General features: G+C 43.3%; 1 protein-coding gene across 1 annotated transcript in view; it reads right to left on the bottom strand.

Annotated features, from left to right (window-relative positions):
- Positions 1-21,489, bottom strand: part of EIF2B3 (eukaryotic translation initiation factor 2B subunit gamma) — an 81,206-nt gene that overhangs the window by 38,778 nt on the left and 20,939 nt on the right. Inside the window, exons 5-6 of the mRNA XM_030206970.1 lie at positions 20,271-20,382; positions 11,305-11,394 (exon numbers count right to left, since the gene is read on the bottom strand). Of these exons, the coding sequence (XP_030062830.1) occupies positions 11,305-11,394; positions 20,271-20,382 (202 nt within the window). The remainder of the gene's footprint in view (positions 1-11,304; positions 11,395-20,270; positions 20,383-21,489) is intronic.

Here is a 21,489-nt window from a genome sequence, read left to right as displayed (position 1 = left end):
ATCGCCCCTAGAAAGAGTTCCAGTAGGTTTCTCTGGTTTAGATACTGGCCTGGTTTTTTTTTTTTTTCATTTTCAAAACTTTTTATTAAAGCTCAGCCATACAAAATGCCACTATCAAAGAGGTTACAAAAATGCAGGATAACATCCAACAGGCATTAAAACAGAAAACAATTCACATAACCCTAAACAATCCCCCCCCCCAATAAACCGTCTACAGAATGGGCAAAGAAAAGTCAGGGCAAGAAGTCCACGTCACACAAGGGTCCCAAATACGAAAATAAGCCAGTAATTGTCCGCTCTTTAAAGCTGTTAGTTTGGACATCAAGTGAATATGGGCTAGTTTCTGCAAAATCACCCCGAGTCCAGGCAAAGTGGGTTGCTTCCAGACCACAAGTACTAATTTCCTCACTACAAACACATGGGTGACTAACTGATGGATAGCCGCTTTATACTGGCCTGATTTTAAGATCTCTCTGAGGTACCACTGACAGCCTACAAGGGGGGGGGGGGGGGCTCAGCTCCTGCAAAAGTTTTGCTGGGGTGAATTTCTGACCTCCCACCAATTAGTGTCAGTGTCCCGCACCAGGCAGGGCGGCCATCTTTGGCAGGAAACAGTAACCATGGTGTGAAAAGAGGCCATCTTGTTCCTAAGAAAATAAGTATAGCTACACTAAATTAGATGAATGGTCCATCCAGCCCCAAATACTGTTTCCAACAGTGGCCAATTCATGTCACAAGTACCTGGCAGAAAAAACAAATAGTAGCAACATTCCATGCTACCAATCCCAGGGCGAGCAGTGGCTTCCCCCATGTCTCTCTCAATAGCAGACTATGGACTTTTCCTCCAGGAACTTGTCCAAACCTTTTTTTAAACCCAGATACACTAACTGCTGTTACCACATCCTCTGACAAAGGACTTCCAGAGCTTAATTATTCGTTAAGTGAAAAAATATTTCCCCCTGTTTTAAAAGTATTTCCACGTTACTTCATCGAGTGTCCCCTGGTCTTAACATTAAAAAAAAAAAAAAGGTAAAAATTGATTCACTTTTACCCATTCTACACCACTCAGGATTTTGTGGACCTCAATCATATCCCCCCTCAGCCATCTTTTCCAAGCTGAAGAGCCCTAATGTCTTTAGCCTTTCCTCATATGAGAGGAGTTCCATTCCCTTTATCATTTTGGTCGCTCTTCTTTGAACCTTTTCTAATTCCACTATGCCTTTTACGAGGTACAACGATCAGAACTGAGCGGAATACTCAAGGTGAGGTTGCACCATAGAGCGATACAGAGACATTATAGTATTTTTGGTCTTATTTATCATTCCTTGCCTATTAATTCCTAGCATTCTGTTTGCTTTTTTGGCCACCACCACACACTGGGCAGATTTCAGCATATTGTCTACAATGACACCTAGATTTTTTTTCTTGGGTGCTGACTCCCACGGTCAGCTCTAGCATCAGGTAACTATGATTTGGATTATTCTTCCCAATATGTATCTCTTGGCATTTGTCCACGTTAAATTTCATCTGCCCACTGGATGCCCAGTCTTCCAATTTCCTAAGGTCTTCCTGCAATTTTTCACAATCCGCACGTGTTTTAACAACTTTGAAGAGTTTTGTGCTGTCTGCAAATTTAATCGCCTCACTCACTGCTCCTATTTTCAGATCATTAATAAAGAAGTTAAATAGCACAAGTCCCAACACAGGTCCCTGGGGCACTCCACTATTCGCCTTACTCCATTGAGAGAATTGGCCATTTAACCCTACCCTCTGTTTCCTATCAACTGATTCCTAATCCATAACAGAACATTGCCTCCTATCCCATGGCACTAATTTTCTCAGGAGTCTCTCACGGGGAGCTCTGTCAAAAGCTTCTGAAAATCTAGATACACAAACACCAACTGACTCACATTTATCAACATGTTTATTCACGCCTTCAAACAAATGAAGCAAAATTGGCAAGGAAAGACTTCCCTTGGCTGAATCCATGCTGATTCTGTCCCATCAAACCAATTTCATGTTTGAGTTCTCTCTTTACCCTAGGATGCATGCCATCTGGTCCAGGTGATTTATTACTCTTTAAATTTGTCAACTGGGCTCAGTATCATCTTCCAGACTCAACAAGATTTCTTTCAGTTCCTCTGTATCGTCACCCTTGAAAACCATTTCTGGTGCAGATAGATCTCTTACATCTTCTTCTGTAAAGACCAAAACAAAGAATTCATTCAGTCTCTCTGCTATGGCTTTGTTCTCCCCGAGTGCCCCTTTTTCTCCTTCATGATCTAACGGTCCCACAGATTCTCTTACAGGCTTTCTGCTTCTGATGTACCTGAAACAGTTGTTACTGTGAGTTTTTGCCTCTGCAGCAAGTTTCTCTTCATATTCTCTTTTAGCCTTCTTCATAAGCGCTTTGCATCTAACTTGCCAGTGCTTATATGTTGCTTATTTAGTTCATTCAGATCCTTTTTCCATTCTTCTTAAATAGCCTCTTTCACTTCACCTTTTAACCATGCTGGCTATCGTTTAGTCTTCTTTCCACCTTTGTAAATACGTGGAATACATCAGGTCTGGACTTCCAAGATGATATTTTTAAACAACGTCCATACCTGACTTAAAATCCTAACCTCTGCAGCCGATCCTTTCGGCTTCGTTTTAATCATTTTCCTCATTTATCATAGTCACCCTAAAAGATCATCCCGAACTCTCCTCAATCTCCACTTCCCTAAATGCAAAGGCATAAAATACAAAGTACTGCACGCATCAACCTTCTCTTATATGAGCACGCAATTCTGGAATACACTACCACGCAACCTGAAAACGATCTACGAACTAACCGACTTCCGCAAATGATTGAAGACTTATCTCTTTGAGAAAATTTATTGCAAGGATCAAAACACATGAAGTCCATACACACTAATAGAAATGCATCAATACACTCTCTTCTGAATTCTCTTCCCCCGTATTTTCACCACACTTAAAACACTACCCACAGATAAAATTGTTATACCCTAATGTTCTCTTGCTATTGTTCTATCGCCCTATCATTTCACCTTTGTTACATTCCATTGCTCTATTCCCTAATGATGTTTTGACTTTGACTTTGTCTTCCCACAACTCTTCACAATGTAACCCATAATCGTACTGTAACAAATTGTATTTCCATCATTCACAATGTATTGTAAGCCACACTGAGCCCGCAAATAGGTGGGAAAATGTGGGATACAAATGCAATAAATAAATAAATAAAATTAAATGCTGCTACTGTAATTTTCCTTTGTGACTTCACTCCAGATATCAGCTCAAATTTGGGCCACTTGGAAGGCGTTGCTTTCATTATGGAATCAGGAGGTCCATAGTAGTGGTTTGCTCCCCTTTAAGGGGCAATGTAGGTTTGGGGTACAGCAAAGGGAATTTTTTTTTGAGGGAGATGCTCTAGGCCAGGTCTCCATTTCTTGGTTTCACAAGGCACAGTTAACATATTCTTCGGGCAAAGACTTTCAAGGAGTGGTTGAGCAATGGGAACGGGAACTGGGTAGGCCTATTCGCACTGCCTGAAATTTGGGTGCTCTTCAGGCCATTCCTAAGCAAGTTCACAGTGCAGACTTGCAGGAATGTCATTATCCAACAGTCCTTCAAGCTTATTTCTCTCACACACAAGCATTTTCTGTGGGCTGCATGGACATCTCCCCCAGTGTCTAAAATTCAATGCGAAGAAATGCAAAGTGATGCACTTAGGGAGTAGAAACCCAAGAGAGACTTATGTGTTAGGCGGGGAGAGTCTGATAGGTAATGAGGGGGAGAGGGATCTTGGGGTGATAGTATCCGAGGATCTGAAGGCGACAAAACAGTGTGACAAGGCGGTGGCCGTAGCGAGAAGGTTGCTAGGCTGTATAGAGAGAGGTGTGATCAGCAGAAGAAAGGAGGTGTTGATGCCTCTGTACAAGTCGTTGGTGAGGCCCCACCTGGAGTATTGTGTTCAGTTTTGGAGGCCGTACCTTGCAAAGGATGTTTAAAAAATGGAAGCGGACAGGATAACAGGAAAGGACGATTTAAGCATGAAAAGTGGCCAAGAATCTTGGATATTAGGAAAGTATGTTATAATAGATATAATATAAGGATGTTAAGATATTACTTTTGTTGTTAGTTATTTGATACTGCAGGCAATGTAAGATGCAGGGCCTGAAATCAGTTAAATTCGATTTGAAAGTATTACAATCTTAGTTTGAAAGAATCTGACAACACTAAAAGTTCATATGACTAATAATACTGCTCTTGCTTAACAATTGTAGAGACTGGCAAGTCTAAAAGTCAAATGTGTTGGGGGACTGAATGATAAAGAGGTAATACATACTCACACAATCATGAAAGTATGTTATAATAGATATAGTATAATAATGTTAAGATATTACTTTTGTTGATAGCAATTTGATACTGCCGGTAATGTAAGTCGCAGGGCTTGAAATCAGTTAAAGTGGATTTGAAAGTATTACAATCTTAGTTTGAAAGAATCTGACAACCATAAGATTACTTAAGACTAATAATACTGCTTTTGCTTAATAATTGTAGAGAATGGCAAATCCAAAAGTTAAATGTGTTGGGGGACTGAATGTTAAAAAGGTAATACTTACTCATACATACATGTATTATTAACGGAAGAACGAGTAGAGAAGGGACGGATACAAATAATGGGAGGAGGAGCGTTGACAGTGACCTGCTTCCTACGGGAAGGAGAGGGCTATTGGGGGGGAATGGGGAGAGGGGGGAGGGTAGGGAACAGATAACTACAGGACAATGCAAGGGGGGGAGGGGGAAGGGAGTAACTCAATGTAACTTACAGACGCAAATAAATATGAAGATGAGAACATGGGGTATGAGCAGGAGTGGCTGGAGGCTGGGCTGGCTACTCTTGATAGTAAAAGGTAATCAGAGGATGGAAAATCGCTATATGAACGATAACTACTTAAGGTAGCATCCTGGAATGTGGGGGGAATACATTCCCCCATTAAGAGATCAAAAATACTGCGTCATCTTAAACATATAAAAGCAGATATTGCACTGCTCCAAGAAACACATTTGTCAACAGTGGAACATGCCAAATTAGCCAAATGGTGGGTGGCAGATTGTGTGGCAGCTGCGGCAATGGGCCGGAAAGGGGGAGTAGCCATACTTTTTCGGAAAGGGCTAGCAATTAAGATACATAAAACTATTTCAGACCCAGAGGGTAGATTTGTACTAAGCATAGTAACCATTAATAAAAAAACTATAATATTGGGAAATATATATGCTCCTAATGTGTTAGATTTAAAATTCTATAAGAAATTGCTATCCCAAATCACTCAATTGGAAAACTTGCCTATAGTGATGGGAGGAGATTTCAATATGACTTGGGATCCGAATATGGACAGATCGCATCCGCCAAAGGAGATAAGAAAAATAGATACTAGGGGTCTACCGGATTTATGTGAAATATTAGATTTAATAGATGTCTGGCGCACCTTGCATCCTATGGAGAAAGCATACACACACCAATCTAGAGCACATGGGTCAGCATCAAGAATTGATTACTTGCTGGTATCACGAACTATAATAACAGACATTACTGAGGTACACATAGATCCCTGTGTCATATCGGATCATTCGGTGGTCGGAATGACATGGAAGGGAGGGGAGGATGAAGACTTGCTAAAAAGCTGGACGTTTCCAACATACTTAATTAAAGATGCAAGATTTGGGGAGTTTTTACATGCTAAATGGGCAGAATTTAAGCATTTTAATGAAGGCTCAGTGGCTGAGACCAGCACTTACTGGGAAGCAGCGAAAGCGGTGTTGAGGGGGGAAATAATCAGTTATGTCACGCAATATAAACGAGTGAGAGACAGAGAAATAATGAGACTAGAACAACTCTTAGGTAAATTAAACCGCCAATACGGTTTGAACCCCAGTAATGATATCAGACAAGAGATTCTAACCATACAAGCAACTTTAAACACCAAACTACATGAGAGAGAAGTGAAATCTCAGGCCTACTATCGCTTTCAACTTTACAAGCACGGGAATAAAGGGGGCAAATATTTAGCTCGACTTATAGCATCTAAGGTTACTTCCTGAAATATAACAACTATTAAACAAAAAAATGGGAATCTCATACACTCTAATAAAGAAATTCGACAGGCTTTTCAAAATTTTTATCAAGAACTTTATAAGAGGGCAGATCAAGACGAGTTACAGGGGGAGTCTTACTTGGAGGGTGTTCACATCCCGAGGCTGCAAAGTAGAGACAGAAAGCGGCTAAATGCTAGGATTAGTGAAGACGAGGTGGGATGGGCAATCAAACAAAGTAAATCAGGCAAAGCATCAGGTCCAGACGGCTTTAAAGCAGAATTTTATAAGATGATGGGGGATTCGATTCTCCCTACCTTGACTGAGATGTTTAATGAATGGATAGAGAAGGGTGCCTTATCTGATAATATGAATTTAGCTAGGATAGTAGTATTTCCTAAACCAAAGCGAGATGAACAGCTGGTTACATCGTATAGACCCATTTCCCTAATTAATCAAGAGGCAAAATTATTTGCAAAAATATTGGCCAAACGATTAGGAGGGATATTGCCTCACCTTATTCATCCAGCACAGGTTGGTTTTGTCCAAGGGCGATCAAGTACAAAAAACTTGCGGAATATTTTGGCGTCATTGGAAGGACTGGGTCATTCCAAAGAGCAAGCTGTGATGATCAGCTTCGACGCAGAAAAAGCGTTCGACAGAGTGGAATGGCCCTTTCTATACTCGGTGCTACAGAAATATGGATTTAATGGCAACTTTGTGCAGGCAATTAGAGCATTATATCATAAACCAAGAGCACAAGTACTGGTAAATGGAAATATATCGGGGGAAATTCAGATCAATAGGGGAACTAGACAAGGTTGTCCTCTGTCGCCTCTGTTATTTGCACTTCAATTAGACCCATTAATTAGAGACATACATGATTGTGCAGCGATAACAGGGGTAAATATTAAAAATCAAGAATTTAAGATAGCCGCATTTGCGGATGACTTGTTAATGATTATTACGAAGCCAAAAGATACTCTAGAGAATCTTTTACAAATTTTCAGAGAATATGGAGATTATTCGGGTTTCAAACTGAATATAGACAAGTCAGAAGCGCTTCAAATTAATGTGGACATACACGAGCTATGGGGGGGAGATTTCCCTTTGAAGCAGGCACACAAATCTTTTGTATACTTGGGTATACAGTTGCCGGCCAGACCAAAAGAGCTATATCATTTAAATGTTGAAAAATTACTGGAACAGACAAAACAGCAGTTAGAATCATGGGGCACGCTAACAATCTCGCTCATAGGGAGGATCAACCTTCTTAAAATGGTGATATTACCGAGATGGTTATATATGTTGCAGATCTTACCAATAGCCCTGTTGCAGAAAGATATAAAGCGCTTATACCGAATGCTGCTCAGATTTTGTTGGGCTAAGAAAAAAGCTAAAATACAACAAAAATACATGTTGGGAGGTTGGAGACAGGGGGGTTTGGGAATTCCCAATCTTAAATATTATAACATGGCATGTTTATTGCGACTGGTGAGAGATAGATTATTTCATGCTTCCGACCATACACCTATAGAGATAGAAGATGCATTATTTAACCCATATCACTTTACTACCCTAATGCATCTACGGAGCGGGGAAACTCCTCCAAGAATTAGACACAATATTTTACTTAAACCCATGAGAGAGGTATGGAAATTTATAGGCAAACTATTAGGCGGAGACTCAAGAATAACGGAGTTAATAAGTATTAGAGGAAATCCGGCCTTCCAACCAGGAATGGAGAACAAAATCTTTGATGACTGGGGAAAGATAGGTGTGGAAACCCTGGCAGACGCACTAGGAGAGAATGAGGATATTAAGCCATTGCCGCAGCTGCTTCATCAAGAGGAACCTGGATGGCAAGATACTTATGCACACTATCAGCTTAAACATTACATACAAAACTTAAATAAAGAAGCACTTACAATTAGGTTAGGTAGTAAAATTATTACCTTCTTTGAGGAAATTACAGAAAATGCCCCTTCTATATCGCAATTATATCAGAGATTATGGAGCCTAACTCCTGAGAAGGAGATGACTCTGTTGAAACAGAAATGGGAAAAAGATATGGGAAAGAACTTGCAATCCTGGGATATAATAGCACAAATCAAAAGTATTCCATGCCTGATAGGGGGAACTGATTATAGAGAATGTGCATTTAGAATGATACACAGGGCATACTTTACACAGGTTCAATTGTATAAAGCAGGGGGTATAGAAACAGCTCTTTGTGTAAAATGTCATAATGCCGAGAACTCCATTTATCATGCGATGTGGAAATGTGTGTTAATACAACGATATTGGAGACAAATAACTAATTATCTTACAGGTATGTTATGTAGTAGAGTAGATATGAATCCATTACATCTAATATTAGATATGAAGGAGGTACAACCGAGTTTAAATGCAGATAAAGTATTGCTAAAGCGCAAATTATGTTTGGTAGCAAGGAAATGTATTATGCAACACTGGACTACACACAACCCGCCAAATTTCTGGCATTGGCGTAATCAGGTACATCAATTGTTGGTCTGGGAAGCAAAAGAGGCTAAAGGAAATGATAAAAGAAAAACGAGATTTCTTAAAATCTGGGGATGCTACTTGGAAAAAATGACGCAGAAAGGGCGAAGTCTGATTATTAATACCTTATGAGTGGACTTTGTGCGATACTAGAAAAGTATGGGGATTCTTATAGGTTACAGGGGGAAACACGAAGAATAAGAGGGCAGGGAGGGTGGGAAGGGGAAATAGTAGGTATAAAGATGGAAGAATGAAACATTATACTATGGTGGAAACTAATAATTGATTTGTTGTACTAATATAGGACAAAGAAGGTGGAACAATATTTGGTTATGTTAGACGTTGACAATAATGTAATGTTCTGTTGAATTCATGGATAATACAAATTGATGAAACACACAGAGGAAGAAAAAGAAACACACTATCCCTGTGTAAGATAAATACTGTTTTATTATGTTATTACAAGATAATTGAGGAACAAAAAAATACTTGTATTAGTTTTATAATGTCTACAAGATGTGGATGTGTTGATTTCTTTCATAATAAAAAACAGTTGAAACATAAAAAAAAATGGAAGCGGTGCAAAGAAAAGCTACGAGAATGGTATGGGATTTGCATTCCAAGACGTATGAGGAGAGACTTGCTGACCTGAACATGTATACCCTGGAGGAAAGGAGGAACAGGGGTGATATGATACAGACGTTCAAATATTTGAAAGGTATTAATCCGCAAACAAATCTTTTCCGGAGATGGGAAGGCGGTAGAACGAGAGGACATGAAATGAGATTGAAGTGGGGGCAGACTCAAAAAAGATGTCAGGAAGTATTTTTTCACAGAGAGAGTAGTGGATGCTTGGAATGCCCTCCCGCGGGAGGTGGTGGAGATGAAAACGGTAATGGAATTCAAACATGCGTGGGATATGCATAAAGGAATCCTGTGCAGAAGGAATGGATCCTCAGAAGCTTAGCCGAAATTGGGTGGTGGAGCAGGTGGGGGGAAGGGGGGTTGGTGGTTGGGAGGCGAGGATAGTGGAGGGCAGACTTATACGGTCTGTGCCACAGCCGGTGATGGGAGGCGGGACTGGTGGTTGGGAGGCGGGAAGTACTGCTGGGCAGACTTGTACGGTCTGTGCCCTGAATAAGGCAGGTACAAATCAAGGTAAGGTTTACACATATGTTTGTCTTGTTGGGCAGACTGGATGGACCGTGCAGGTCTTTTTCTGCCGTCATCTACTATGTTACTATGTGCCCAAGCAGATAATTCATTTTTCCATGGTATGTGACAGCATAGAAAACTTAAAGCATTTTGGGTGGACATACATGCTCATATCCATTTGGTTCTGGGTCATCCATTCTGGGCGTCCTTTGAAACAGTTCTCTTTAGCTCAGCCATTCCCACCAGGGGAGGGGGAACTCCTGGGGAACAATTGATTTTTGGGGAAATCCTATATTTCAGGGAAGAAATGTATTCTTAACCACTGGTTATTGAATTATCCTACAACTATTTGGTTTTGGAGGAATAAACTTCATGAATTAATGCTATGGGAATCTCGGGGAGCGCATGTCACTCCTAAGAGAAAACTTTTATCGGTATGGGTGCCTATATACAGAGATCATCAACCAAGGCACACAGTCAAGTCCTAAATCAATTTTCAGGCCCAATATCAGGGTTCTCAGACGGGGTGGAAGTTGGAGGAGGTTGACGTAGGGAGGGTGGGGTTAATTTCTTCTGGTATGAGTGAGTCTGGGGTCATAAAGGAACAAGGCCCAGACAATGGATCTGTTATGTACTGTTCTTTATAATAAAATCTTTATTGCTCAGCGGTCGGGGGTGGGTTGGGTATACGAAGGGTTATTGTTATCAGGGGGTTTATTATTATTGTTGTATACTTAAATTTCAATTAAAAAGATATTAAAATAAATGAACGAATGGAAGACTGAGTTCAAGGTTTGAAGGATCATACTAAATCTATCCATTTCTTCCAGGATATACAACATCCTTCTTAAGCGGTTGAGGATATTATTTTTTTTTGAGGGGGGGGGGGGAATAAAACAAAAAACTGCAAATCATCATTGTATCTCATAGTGGACAACTGGATAATATTACGTTGAAAGTACTGGATAGTGACTTGTATATGTCAATGCCATTGCTGTTCTGTATTTGTTCATATACAAGAAAAATGATTATTCATAAATCTATCCATTTGAAGCAGCCATTTTATTTGTAGTCACAAACTGAGCGTTAGACCAGAAAGCAGGGACCCCTCCCAAACCACTGGGTCAGGATTGACCAAACTATGGTAAGGTTGGATGAGAAGGGCCACTAGCTATATCTTTGACAATCCCACCCTATCCGATTCCAGGCATGAACTATACAGGAGTTTAGAGATGGGTTCAACTGGGACAGTCCCAGAGGGAGACCTTAAAGCAGAGAACTGGGCATTTCATGTCTTGTTCCCCTACACAAGTCTCTTAACCTTCCCTGTGCTCACGCCTGGAATGTAAGCTCTCATGGGAAGGGATTTATTGGGTGTGCTATAGTAGAAGTTTTACTTTGCTGTTAGTGTACAGGGTCTAGGTAGAGTTCAGGATTGGTATTTCCCCAGAAATGAGGGAAACAATCACTCTGCAGTGAGCCCTGCTTGCTGGCCCATTTCACCTCATCTCTGTCTCCTTCTCTTACTTGTTTTCTGCCAAGAAGTCCACAACGTATTTCCGCAGGCAGTAGAGGTGAGCGTCTAGTAGGCTGGTCTTCACATGGATTCTCGGGTGCCTGAAGAGGAGAAAACATTAAGGGATGTGAGCGCCAGCTGTGCCCAGCTCCTCCCTAGCAACAAAACTAATCCACATTAGTACTACTACTACTTACATTTCTAAAGCGCTACAAGGGTTACGCAGTGCTGTACAGATTAACAAAGAAGGACGGTCCCTGCTCAAAGGAGCTTACAATCTAAAGGACGAAATGTCAAGTTGGGGCAGTCTAGATTTCCTGAATAGAGGTATAACGGTTAGTGCCAGGAGTTGTCGTCATCGTCCTCCCCCCCCCCCCAGCCAGTCTGGCTCTCAGAATACGCACAACGAATAACTTGAAAGCCAGACTGGTTAGGGGGTACACCACAAGAGCTTGTGAAACACTGCTCTGAGCCACAAGACACAGCCAGCCGCGTCCTGCAGAACACACACCCAGAACCCCACAAATCACGAAAATCTCCTGAGTGAGCCTGTAAAGGATGACAGGCTGCTGGTACTCGGAGCGTTGTATGGTCAGAGTAAGGCAGAGAGAAAGCAAACGGAAAGGGATTGGACCATTCTCAGTCATTCAGTACAGTAGCAGTAACATAGTAGATGACAGCAGAAAAAGACCTGCATGGTCCATCCAGTCTGCCCATCAAGATAAACTCATATGTGCTACTTCTTGTGTATACCTTACCTTGATTTGTATCTGCCATTTTCAGGACACAGACCGTAGAAGTCTTGCTCAACACTAGCCCCGCCTCCCAATCTCGGCTAAGCTTCTGAGGATCCATTCCTTCTGAACAGGATTCCTTTATGTTTATCCCACGCATGCTTGACTTCCACTACCGTTTTCATCTCCACCACCTCCGGCGGGAGGGCATTCCAGTAGCGACTCCCCAGGCTTAGTGAAAGAACCTGATAATTGGGAAGCAAAGCTGGTACTGGGCAGGACTTCTACAATCTGTGCTCTGATCATGGTTAGACAGATTCAGCTTCAGAAGTTGGAGAACAAGGCAGAGTTCTTAAGGTCTGTGCCCGGATTGCGGCTGAATAGATTTGAATGGGTTGGAGTGGAGCTGTTCAGGGGCTTCAACGTTAATTTCAGAAATTTTAGACCAAGGACAGTGCTAGGCAGACTTCTATGGTCTATGCCCTGAAAACGGCAAGGATAAATCACGACCAGGTATACATATGAAGTATCACATACCATATGTAATGACTTTATCTTGTTGGGCAGACTGGATGGACCCGTACAGGTCTTTATCTGCTGTCATCTACTATGCAGGTGTATCTGGAAAGCATGACTGCTGTATGTACTGGGTATGATGGTGGTAGACTGCATACCCACTGATACAAACAAAAAAATAAAAATTAAAAAAAAACAGACCAGATGAAGCTCTCTTTCCCATCCCGTTTGGCCATTCTTGGTTGTCTGGCTTTGACCCATGGACATAACCCCAATGCACAACACTTGACACATTTCCAGCCTGCAGAGCAATGGCTCAGGTAAACAGCAGGGCCCTGAACTTGTCAAGGACACTCCTGCCCCACACCAGCAGCTAAACCCTGTGTTCATCCATTTGCAAACTCAGCTACAGACTCCAGAGAAGTCTTCTGTATGAAAATGACTTTCCTATGCTCTGAAACACAGACACGGCAATATGCACATGTGAAATGGGCTTGTGAGGAACGCCTGCTGCAGTTAGCCTCACCCGTCTGTCCTTGTCTGCTTTTTGTCTAAAGTTCAATTCAATTTAGGTCTTATATACCATTAATATCCCCTGTTTAGGGTTCAGTGCAGTTTACATTGTTATTCTGGTCCTGTCCACAAATTCAATCTTTTTGGTTTGCACTATTACCCTATATAGAAGGTCTACTGGACCTGTCAATCCCCTTTTTGCCTGTGGGGCTACTTCTATAGAAATCAAAGGCCTTTAAAATACAAAGCCATGGCTATCGTTTGATGCTTCAAAAGGCAGGGGGGCTGTGTACATAAGTAATGCCACACTGGGAAAAGACCAAGGGTCCATCGAGAACAGCATCCTGTCCACGACAGCGGCCAATCCAGGCCAAGGGCACCTGGCAAGCTTCCCAAACGTACACTCCTATCACCGTCCTTTTCCCTTTTATACATGGAATTTCAACCAACAATGATTCAAAAGTCTGATTTGTGTCCTGCTGCCTTTGTAATCTGAGTCAAGGCTCTCGTTAATATACAAAGCTACCCCTCCACCAGTCCGGTCCACCCTATCACTACGATATACTTTGTACCCCGGTATGACAGTGTCCCACTGGTTATCCTCCTTCCACCAGGTCTCAGTAATGCCTATTATATCCAATTTTTCATTTAGTGCAATATATTCCAACTCTCCCATCTTATTTCTTAGACTCCTAGCATTTGCATATAGACATTTCAGAGTATGTTTGTTGTTCCTATTTGCACGATGCTTAGTACTTGACACTACTGATTTGCCATCTTTTGTCTGATCTTTAGTTGTATTTAAGGGCACCTGGCCTACCACGATCTGTTGTGCAACCTCACTACCCAGAAACCCTATCTTCCCCGTTTGTGAGGTATCCTTGCAAAATACCTTATCCCGAACCATGTGGGAAAGAAACATAATTCTTAGTGTCTGGACCAGTAAAGATGTACCCTCTTGTTGGGTGTGACAGAATTGTTTTCACGAGTTCACATTGCTGGAAGAGGCACACCAAAACTACTCCAAAACAAAAGAAAAAAAAAAAAAAGCTTTTCTTCATTTGGGAAGTTTATATACAATTGTTGGGCTCCTGGGTACATCTTGGATGTGGGCTGGCAGGTGGACTCCCATTGGACATCACCGTGTTAGTCGGGGGGTGGGGGGGTTGTTATGGGGTGAGTGGTAGTAGGGAAAGGGGATGTAAGAATTGGGGTGTTTAAATAACAGGAATTGTGTCTGGGGGAGTATTGTATCCAGTGTTGTTTAATGCGGTCATGTGTAAGTTTCTAGTAAGGGGTGGGTCTAGTTTTTTCCTTTGGGAGGAGGGGGGGGGGGGCAATACACCAAAAATGTTCCTGGAATGTTGTTCAAACTCATTACTCCATTTGTCATATTTGTATCATCTTATTCCTCTGTATGACTTCCAAGTTAACTATAAACAGATTTTCTAACTAAATCAAATGTGTTCATGTTATAGATAGAAACATAGAAACATGACGGCAGATAAAGGCCACATGACCCATCCAGTCTGCCCATCCTCTGTAACCCCTCTTCCTAAGCGATCCCACATGCTTATCCCTTACCTTTTTACATTCTGGAACAGTCCTTGACTCCACCACCTCCACCGGGAGACCATTCCATACCTCCACCACCCTTTCTGTGAAATAATACTTCCTTAGGTTACTCCTAAGCCTATTCCCTCTTAACTTTGTCATATGCTCCCTCATTCCAGAGCTCTCCTTCATTTGAAAAAGGTTCTCTTCCTGTACATAAATGCCCTTGAGATGTTTAAATGTTTCTATCATGTCTCCTCTCTCCCAGCATACACATGTTGGAGGTTCATAAGCCTGTCCCTATAACTTTTGCATTCAAAGACCGCTTACTAATTTCGGAGCCGCCTTCTGATCATTGTTGCCAAGTGGCCCCAGTGCTATTAATTCTTGCATCAAATCATGTGCTCCACTAAGATCTAGGTATAGAACTGCTCCCCTCTTACTGGTTCCTGAACCAGCTGCTCCATTTAGCAGCTCATTTATTTCATCTAGGAACTTTGCTTCCATAGCATAACCTGAGGAACGTTTACCTAGTCAATACAAAGACATTAAGTGTAAGGGTAACACCTTCCTGAGGCACAATCAAAGCAGTTTAATTTACTATATACAGGTCCTTTCTCCATCCCTAGTGGGTTCACAATCTAAGTTTTGTACCTGGGGCAATGGAGGGTTCAGTGACCTGCCCAGGGTGATAAGGCGCTACAGTGGGAATTGAACCCAGTTCAAAAACAAAACAAAAAAGACTGAGGATTCCAATAAAATTCAACAAAAGAAATTAATCCACTACATCAACCAGTGTAAAACTGGTGCTTATGTCATTCTCAACCTGTTCTCTTTACATTCTATTTTTTCAACCACAGGACATGAAAAAAAAAACAGGAGGAAAAGCGTCAGAGCCTGGTCCGGGACACGAGTGTCCTCAGAAACCTCAACAAGCCACCTTCTAGGCATAAAGACCTCCTGTTCAACAATCCTCAGATTTTCACTGTACATCTTTTCAACATTCCTTTGTAAAGTCTGGATTTTCTTTTCTTTCAACCACTGTTCTTTTCATTACTCCTGAATCACTGTAAATTGTTTTTTTGATTGTCTACCACCTTGGTCTGCCAGTCAGCAGTGGGCAAATAACTCATTCCGTTATTTGGGGTTACTGATACCTGTGGACACTTCCTCAATTTATAGACAATGTTGATAAAGTGCTTCATGAGACACGAAATTCCAATCTGACCACTGGTCTACCCTGCTTTTTGATGGTAGAATAAATTTGTATTGTATGGTGGTTTTCCCAAGACGGTTGTAAGTCCTTCAGTCTCTCCCCATCCGCCTTCTTGGATGAGACGTTACAGCCTTGCAAGTTATTGATTTCTGATGGGTGATTGGAATTGGGGTGGGTTAGGAGTAACAGATATGAAGTTATATAACCAGGGCCACCGAGAGACTGAGTTGGGCCTGGGGCGGGGCTGCTGCCATCCCCCCCCCACCCCACCCCAGATCACCAGTGCTGCAACTGAGATACCTTGGGACTGGCGGGGATCCCAAGGCCCCGCCAGCAAAAGAATCCAGTGCTGCTCTTCACGCCATGCCTGCCCTGCGGCTGCTTTTTTCTCATCGCGCATGCTCAGTTTCAAAGACCGAGCATGCGCCCGAGGGGAAAACAAGCCGATTGGAACGGCGGTAAAGGCAAGTGAAGAGCAGCGCTGGAGGGGGGCCCAGCACTGGAGTTCTCTCTTCTGCTCCTGTCGGGACGCGATCACTCAGGGCCCATCAGGAGCGGGAGACAGGGAGGGAGAGAGAGAGACCACTGAGAATTCCCCCCCCCCCCCCCCTCGGTAGACCTGCATAAAACCAAGCTTGTCTTTTACGTCATCTAAAAGACTGGATTTATGAACACAAATCTGTTTACAGATGTACCATTTGAACAGGAATACTTTCAACTCTAGTATCTTACCTTATACAGGCCCTCCATTGCCCCTGGTACAAAATAAGTACCTGAATATATGTAAACCGCTTTGAATGTAGTTGCAAAAAACCTCAGAAAGGCAGTATATCAAGTCCCATTTCCTTTTCCCTATTTGAGATTCTACATGGAATGTTGCTATTCCACCAGCAACATTCCATGTAGAAGTCTGCCCTTGCAGATCAGCAGCGCGGCCGCACAGGCTTCTGTTTCTGTGTGACGTCCTGCATGTACGTGATCTGCAAGGGCAGGCTTCTACATGGAATGTTGCTAGTGGAGGAGTAGCCTAGTGGTTAGTGCAGTGGACTTTGATCTTGGGGAACTGAGTTTGAGTCCTGCTGCAGCTCCTTGTGACACTGGGCAAGTCATTTAACCCTCCATTGCCCCTGGTACAAAATAAGTACCTGACTATATGCAAACAGCTTTGAATGTAGAGCGCTGAAGAGAGACCACAAAATATGCAACCTCTCAGCTTCGCAGAAAAAAGCAGACTCGGGAACATGCACTCAAGCGTCAGGCAGGAAGACACCCGTGTGCATGCGGTCTGATGCTGCTAGAACTGTCTAATAACTATATTCACTAGGCAGCGTCTGAACTGGGCTCCGTCAAATGACATCACCCGGATGTGAGAATACCGACAGCCTGCTTGTCCTCGGAGAAAGACCTGTACAGTCCATCCAGTCTGCCCAACAAGATATAAGGTACGATACATACACTCAGTGCTTTTTTTGTGCCGGTACGCAACGGTACGGCGTACCGGCACCTTTTTTTGCCCGCCCCGCCCCCTGCGACACTCCGGGCGAGTCCTGCACTTAGTTTTTGTTTTTTTAAGACTCAGAACGCGCGAACGATGCAGCCGGCAGCGATTGAAAGAGGCTGTTTGGGCTGGCGTCTGCGTCGGAGCTTCCCTCACCCTCTGCGAGTCCCGCGAAACAGGAAGTTGTAACAACGAAGGCGGGACTCGCAGAGGGTGAGGGAAGCTCCGACGCAGACGCCAGCCCAGACAGCCTCTTTCAATCGCTGCCGGCTGCATCGTTCGCACGTTCTGAGTCTTAAAAAAAAAACTAAGTGCAGGACTCGCCCGGAGTGTCGCGGGGGGGGGGGGGGGGAGGATTGGGGAGAGAGGGAAAGAGGGAAACCAACAGAGGGAAGGATTGGGGAGAGAGGGAAACCAACAGAGGGAAGGATTGGGGAGAGAGGGGAAAAACAGATGGAAGGATGGGGAGAGAGGGGAAAAACGGAAGGATGGGGAGAGAGAGGGAAAACACAGATGGAAGGATTGGGGAGAGAGGAAAAAACAGATGGAAGGATGGGGAGAGAGAGGGAAAACAGATGGAAGGATGGGGAGAGAGAGGGGGAAAAACAGATGGAAGGATGGGGAGAGAGAGGGGGAAAAACAGATGGAAGGATGGGGAGAGAGAGGGGGAAAAACAGATGGAAGGATGGGGAGAGAGAGGGGGAAAAACAGATGGAAGGATGGGGAGAGAGAGGGGGAAAACAGATGGAAGGATGGGGAGAGAGAGGGGGAAAACAGATGGAAGGATGGGGAGAGAGGGAAAACGGAAGGATGGGGAGAGAAAGAGGGAAAACGGAAGGATGGGGAGAGAAAGAGGGAAGACGCTGGATGGAAGAATGCAGAAAGAAATAGGGGAGACACTGGAAGGATGGGGAGAGAAAGCAGAGCTGCTGGATGGAAAAGGGGAATAGAGAAAGACTGGAGAATAAGAGGAAGGGGCATGGGGAGAACAAGGGTGAGGAAAAGATGAAAAGCCACAGGTAGATGAAGGAAATTAAAGAATGGATAGTAAGAATGAATTAAATCTGGACAGAGAGAGAGCCTGAAAAATATTGAAGAAAGCAAAGAAAAAGGAGACAAAAAATGACAAATGGCACAGAAGAGTTAAGCGAAAACAAAGGAAAGCAGAATCACATACTGGGACCAATATGGAAAGAAAAACAGTCACCAGACAACAAAGGTAGAAAAAAATCATTTTATTTTCATTTTAGTGTTTGTAATATGTCCAATTTGAGAATTTACATTGGCTGTCTTATTTTGCACTGGGTATACTGGAGCTGTAAGAGCTTACAGAGATTATTTATCATGAAAAAAAATCACATTATTTTTTTCTCCTATAGTACTATAATATTTTCAATGATGTCTGTTTATATGCGCCATGGCTGGTATACGGGGTGTGGTTAATGTGGGTGTGGCTATCATAGGGGTGGAGCCATATGTGGTGACCCCGCCCATAATAAGTACCGGCACCTTTTTTTCTACAAAAAAAGCACTGCATACACTTGATCTGTCCTTGCCATTTTCAGCAAACAGACTGTAGAAGGTCTGTCCGGCACTGGATTTATTCTCCAAATACTGACGCTGAATCTGTCCAGCCATGATCAGGGCACAGACTCCGCTCCTATCTTGCCGCACCTTATGCCTGGAATAGGCTTCCTGAGCCATTACGTCTAGCTCCATCCCTGGCTGCCTTCAAATCCGGGCTAAAGGCCTACCTGTTTGATGCTGCTTTCGACTCCTGACTTGTCACTTTTATCTTATCCTTATGTGTCCTTCTGTCTGTCCTTCCCTTCTCCTTTTTGTTCCTGTTTGTCCTGATTTAGATTGTAAGCTCTTTTGAGCAGGGACTGTCTTCTTCATGTTCAATTGTAAAGTGCTGCGTACGACTGGTAGCACTATAGAAGTGATTTATAGTAGTAGTAGTAGAAGTCTGCCCAGTACTGGTTTTGCTTCCCGATTACTGCTGCTGCCATCTAATCACCGCTAAGTTTGTTTGGCTCCATGTCTTCTATACAGGATTCCTTTGTGTTTATCCCAAGCATTTTCGAATTCCGTTACCGATTTCATCTCCACCACCTCCCATGAGAGGGCATTCCAGATACCTACCAACCTCTCCATGAAAAGGTACTTCATTACATTATTCCCGAGTCGGCTCCTCTGTAACCTCAATTCGTGTCCTCTAGTTCTACCACCTTCCCATCTCTGGAAAAGGTTTGTTTGTAAATTAATACCTTTGAAATATTTGAATGTCATCGCTTATTCCCGAGGTTGAGTAGCACGGAATCTTGCTACTCTGAGACTCTCCCAGGTACTTGTAACCTGGATTGGCCATCGCTGGAAACAGGACACTGGGCTAGATGGACCTTTGGTCTGATCCAGTAGGGAAATTCTTATTCAAGCCATCCAACACTCTTTCCCTTTCCTCCCCAACCCCAACACTTTCTCCACTGCTCCTCCAGTTCATCACCTATCCCCCAAATTTTCTCTCATCCCCATCTCCCCTTAACATCCCTTACTCAAGACATCCCCCTTCAGGCGATCCTCTCCCCCCCACCTTTTACTCCCCATTCTCTCTCATGTCAGCCTCCACCCACCAGTTCCTCTGTCCTACTCGTCCACCCCAGATCAGCTGCCACTCTCCAGCACTGTACAAACCCTAGAGATCCCAAAATCCTACCCTGCTCTGGAAGCTTTGTAAGACTAATGCAAAATGACAAGCACAGCGTAGCACAGACAGACACGAGAGCCAGCTTAGCAGCTTCTCCTCCTGCTGCTGGATCACAGCTGCGCTGGCACAGACACGTCATCATAAACTCTGCACGGTTCAGCAGCAGACCACTTAACCCCACCTTACTGTCTTAGCAAAGCTTCCCAAAAACAGAGTGGGAGAGGTTACTTGAAACTTACTTCTGCAAGATTGATTTCTTCAGCACAAGCTCATTATCCAGGTCTGCTTCATTGGCCATGAACAGGAGCCTTTGCCCTGTGACATCCACCCCAATGAAATCACGCTGCTCCACTAGAGAACAGGAAAAAAAGGGCTTCAGGCATAATAATGCACTGCTTTCCCGACGCACAGCTGCAGCAACTACAAGACAGAAGAGCCTCAGGCATAATAATCAGGGTTTTTTTCTGCCGGTATGGCGTACCGGCACCTTTTTTTTCCCCTGTCGCTCTTCCAATCTCTAGCAGCTACTTCTCCCAATGAGCAGCAGAGGCAGGCCAAAGCAAGCAACAGCAGTCCTTCCCCCGCTTCCCAATGAGTCCTGCAGCTCGCCTGCTTCCTTCCTTCCTCTTGTTCCCCTCTTCACTTTTCTTTAGCAACTCATAAGACAGGCTGCTGGCATCAGGGCCTTCCCTCTACGAGTTCCGCCTACTTTGTTTCAACTTCCTGTTACCATGTAGGCGGGACTCGCAGAGGGAAGGTCCCGATGCTGGCTGCCCCTCTTAAATGCTGTGCTGCGCTGCCGAGTTGCTCAAGAAAAGTAAGGAAGGTTACGGGCAAGCGGGAAACAAGAGGAAGGAAGCAGGCCAGCTGCAGGACTCATTGGGAAGCAGGGGAAGGACTGCTGAGTCAGTAAAAAAAAAAAAAGTAAGGAGGATCATGGGGAAGAAGGAAGCAAAAGAAAGTGAGCATGGGGGGTTATAGATCTGGAAGGGAAGGGGATCTCGAGGATTTATAGACATTTAAGAGGGCAGGGTTCAGTTAAATTCCCATATATGCATGCATGGGAAAAGGACTTGGGGTCAAGAATTAACAAATTCAGAATGGAAGAGGGTATGCCTGGAGATTAAGAAAGCTTCGGTGTGCGTGTTGATTAAAGCAAATGCTTGTAAGGTAATGAGCAGGTGGTACTATAAGCCAGATAGAATAAAAACCGCTCTTCAGTGCTAGTAATAATAACCTAGCGAAACGAAAGATAAGCACAATACCAAAACAAAACTTGTGCTCTTTGGTTCGTTATTTTTTTTTTTTTTTTTTAAATAGACACACAATACAGACACCCCAAAACGTAAACAGAGCTGCCTGCTCGTTAAAACAATGGGGAAAACAGAGCTTATATACTTTAATCTGGCTGCCTCTCCCAAAGGTAAAACCTCTTTGCTACCCAAAAGAGGAACCCTT

This window comes from Microcaecilia unicolor, chromosome 6, assembly GCF_901765095.1.
Source record: "Microcaecilia unicolor chromosome 6, aMicUni1.1, whole genome shotgun sequence".
Taxonomy (NCBI): domain Eukaryota; kingdom Metazoa; phylum Chordata; class Amphibia; order Gymnophiona; family Siphonopidae; genus Microcaecilia; species Microcaecilia unicolor.
The sequence above is the reverse complement of the archived record's forward strand: the minus strand, read 5'-3'. Positions and strand labels throughout refer to the sequence as shown.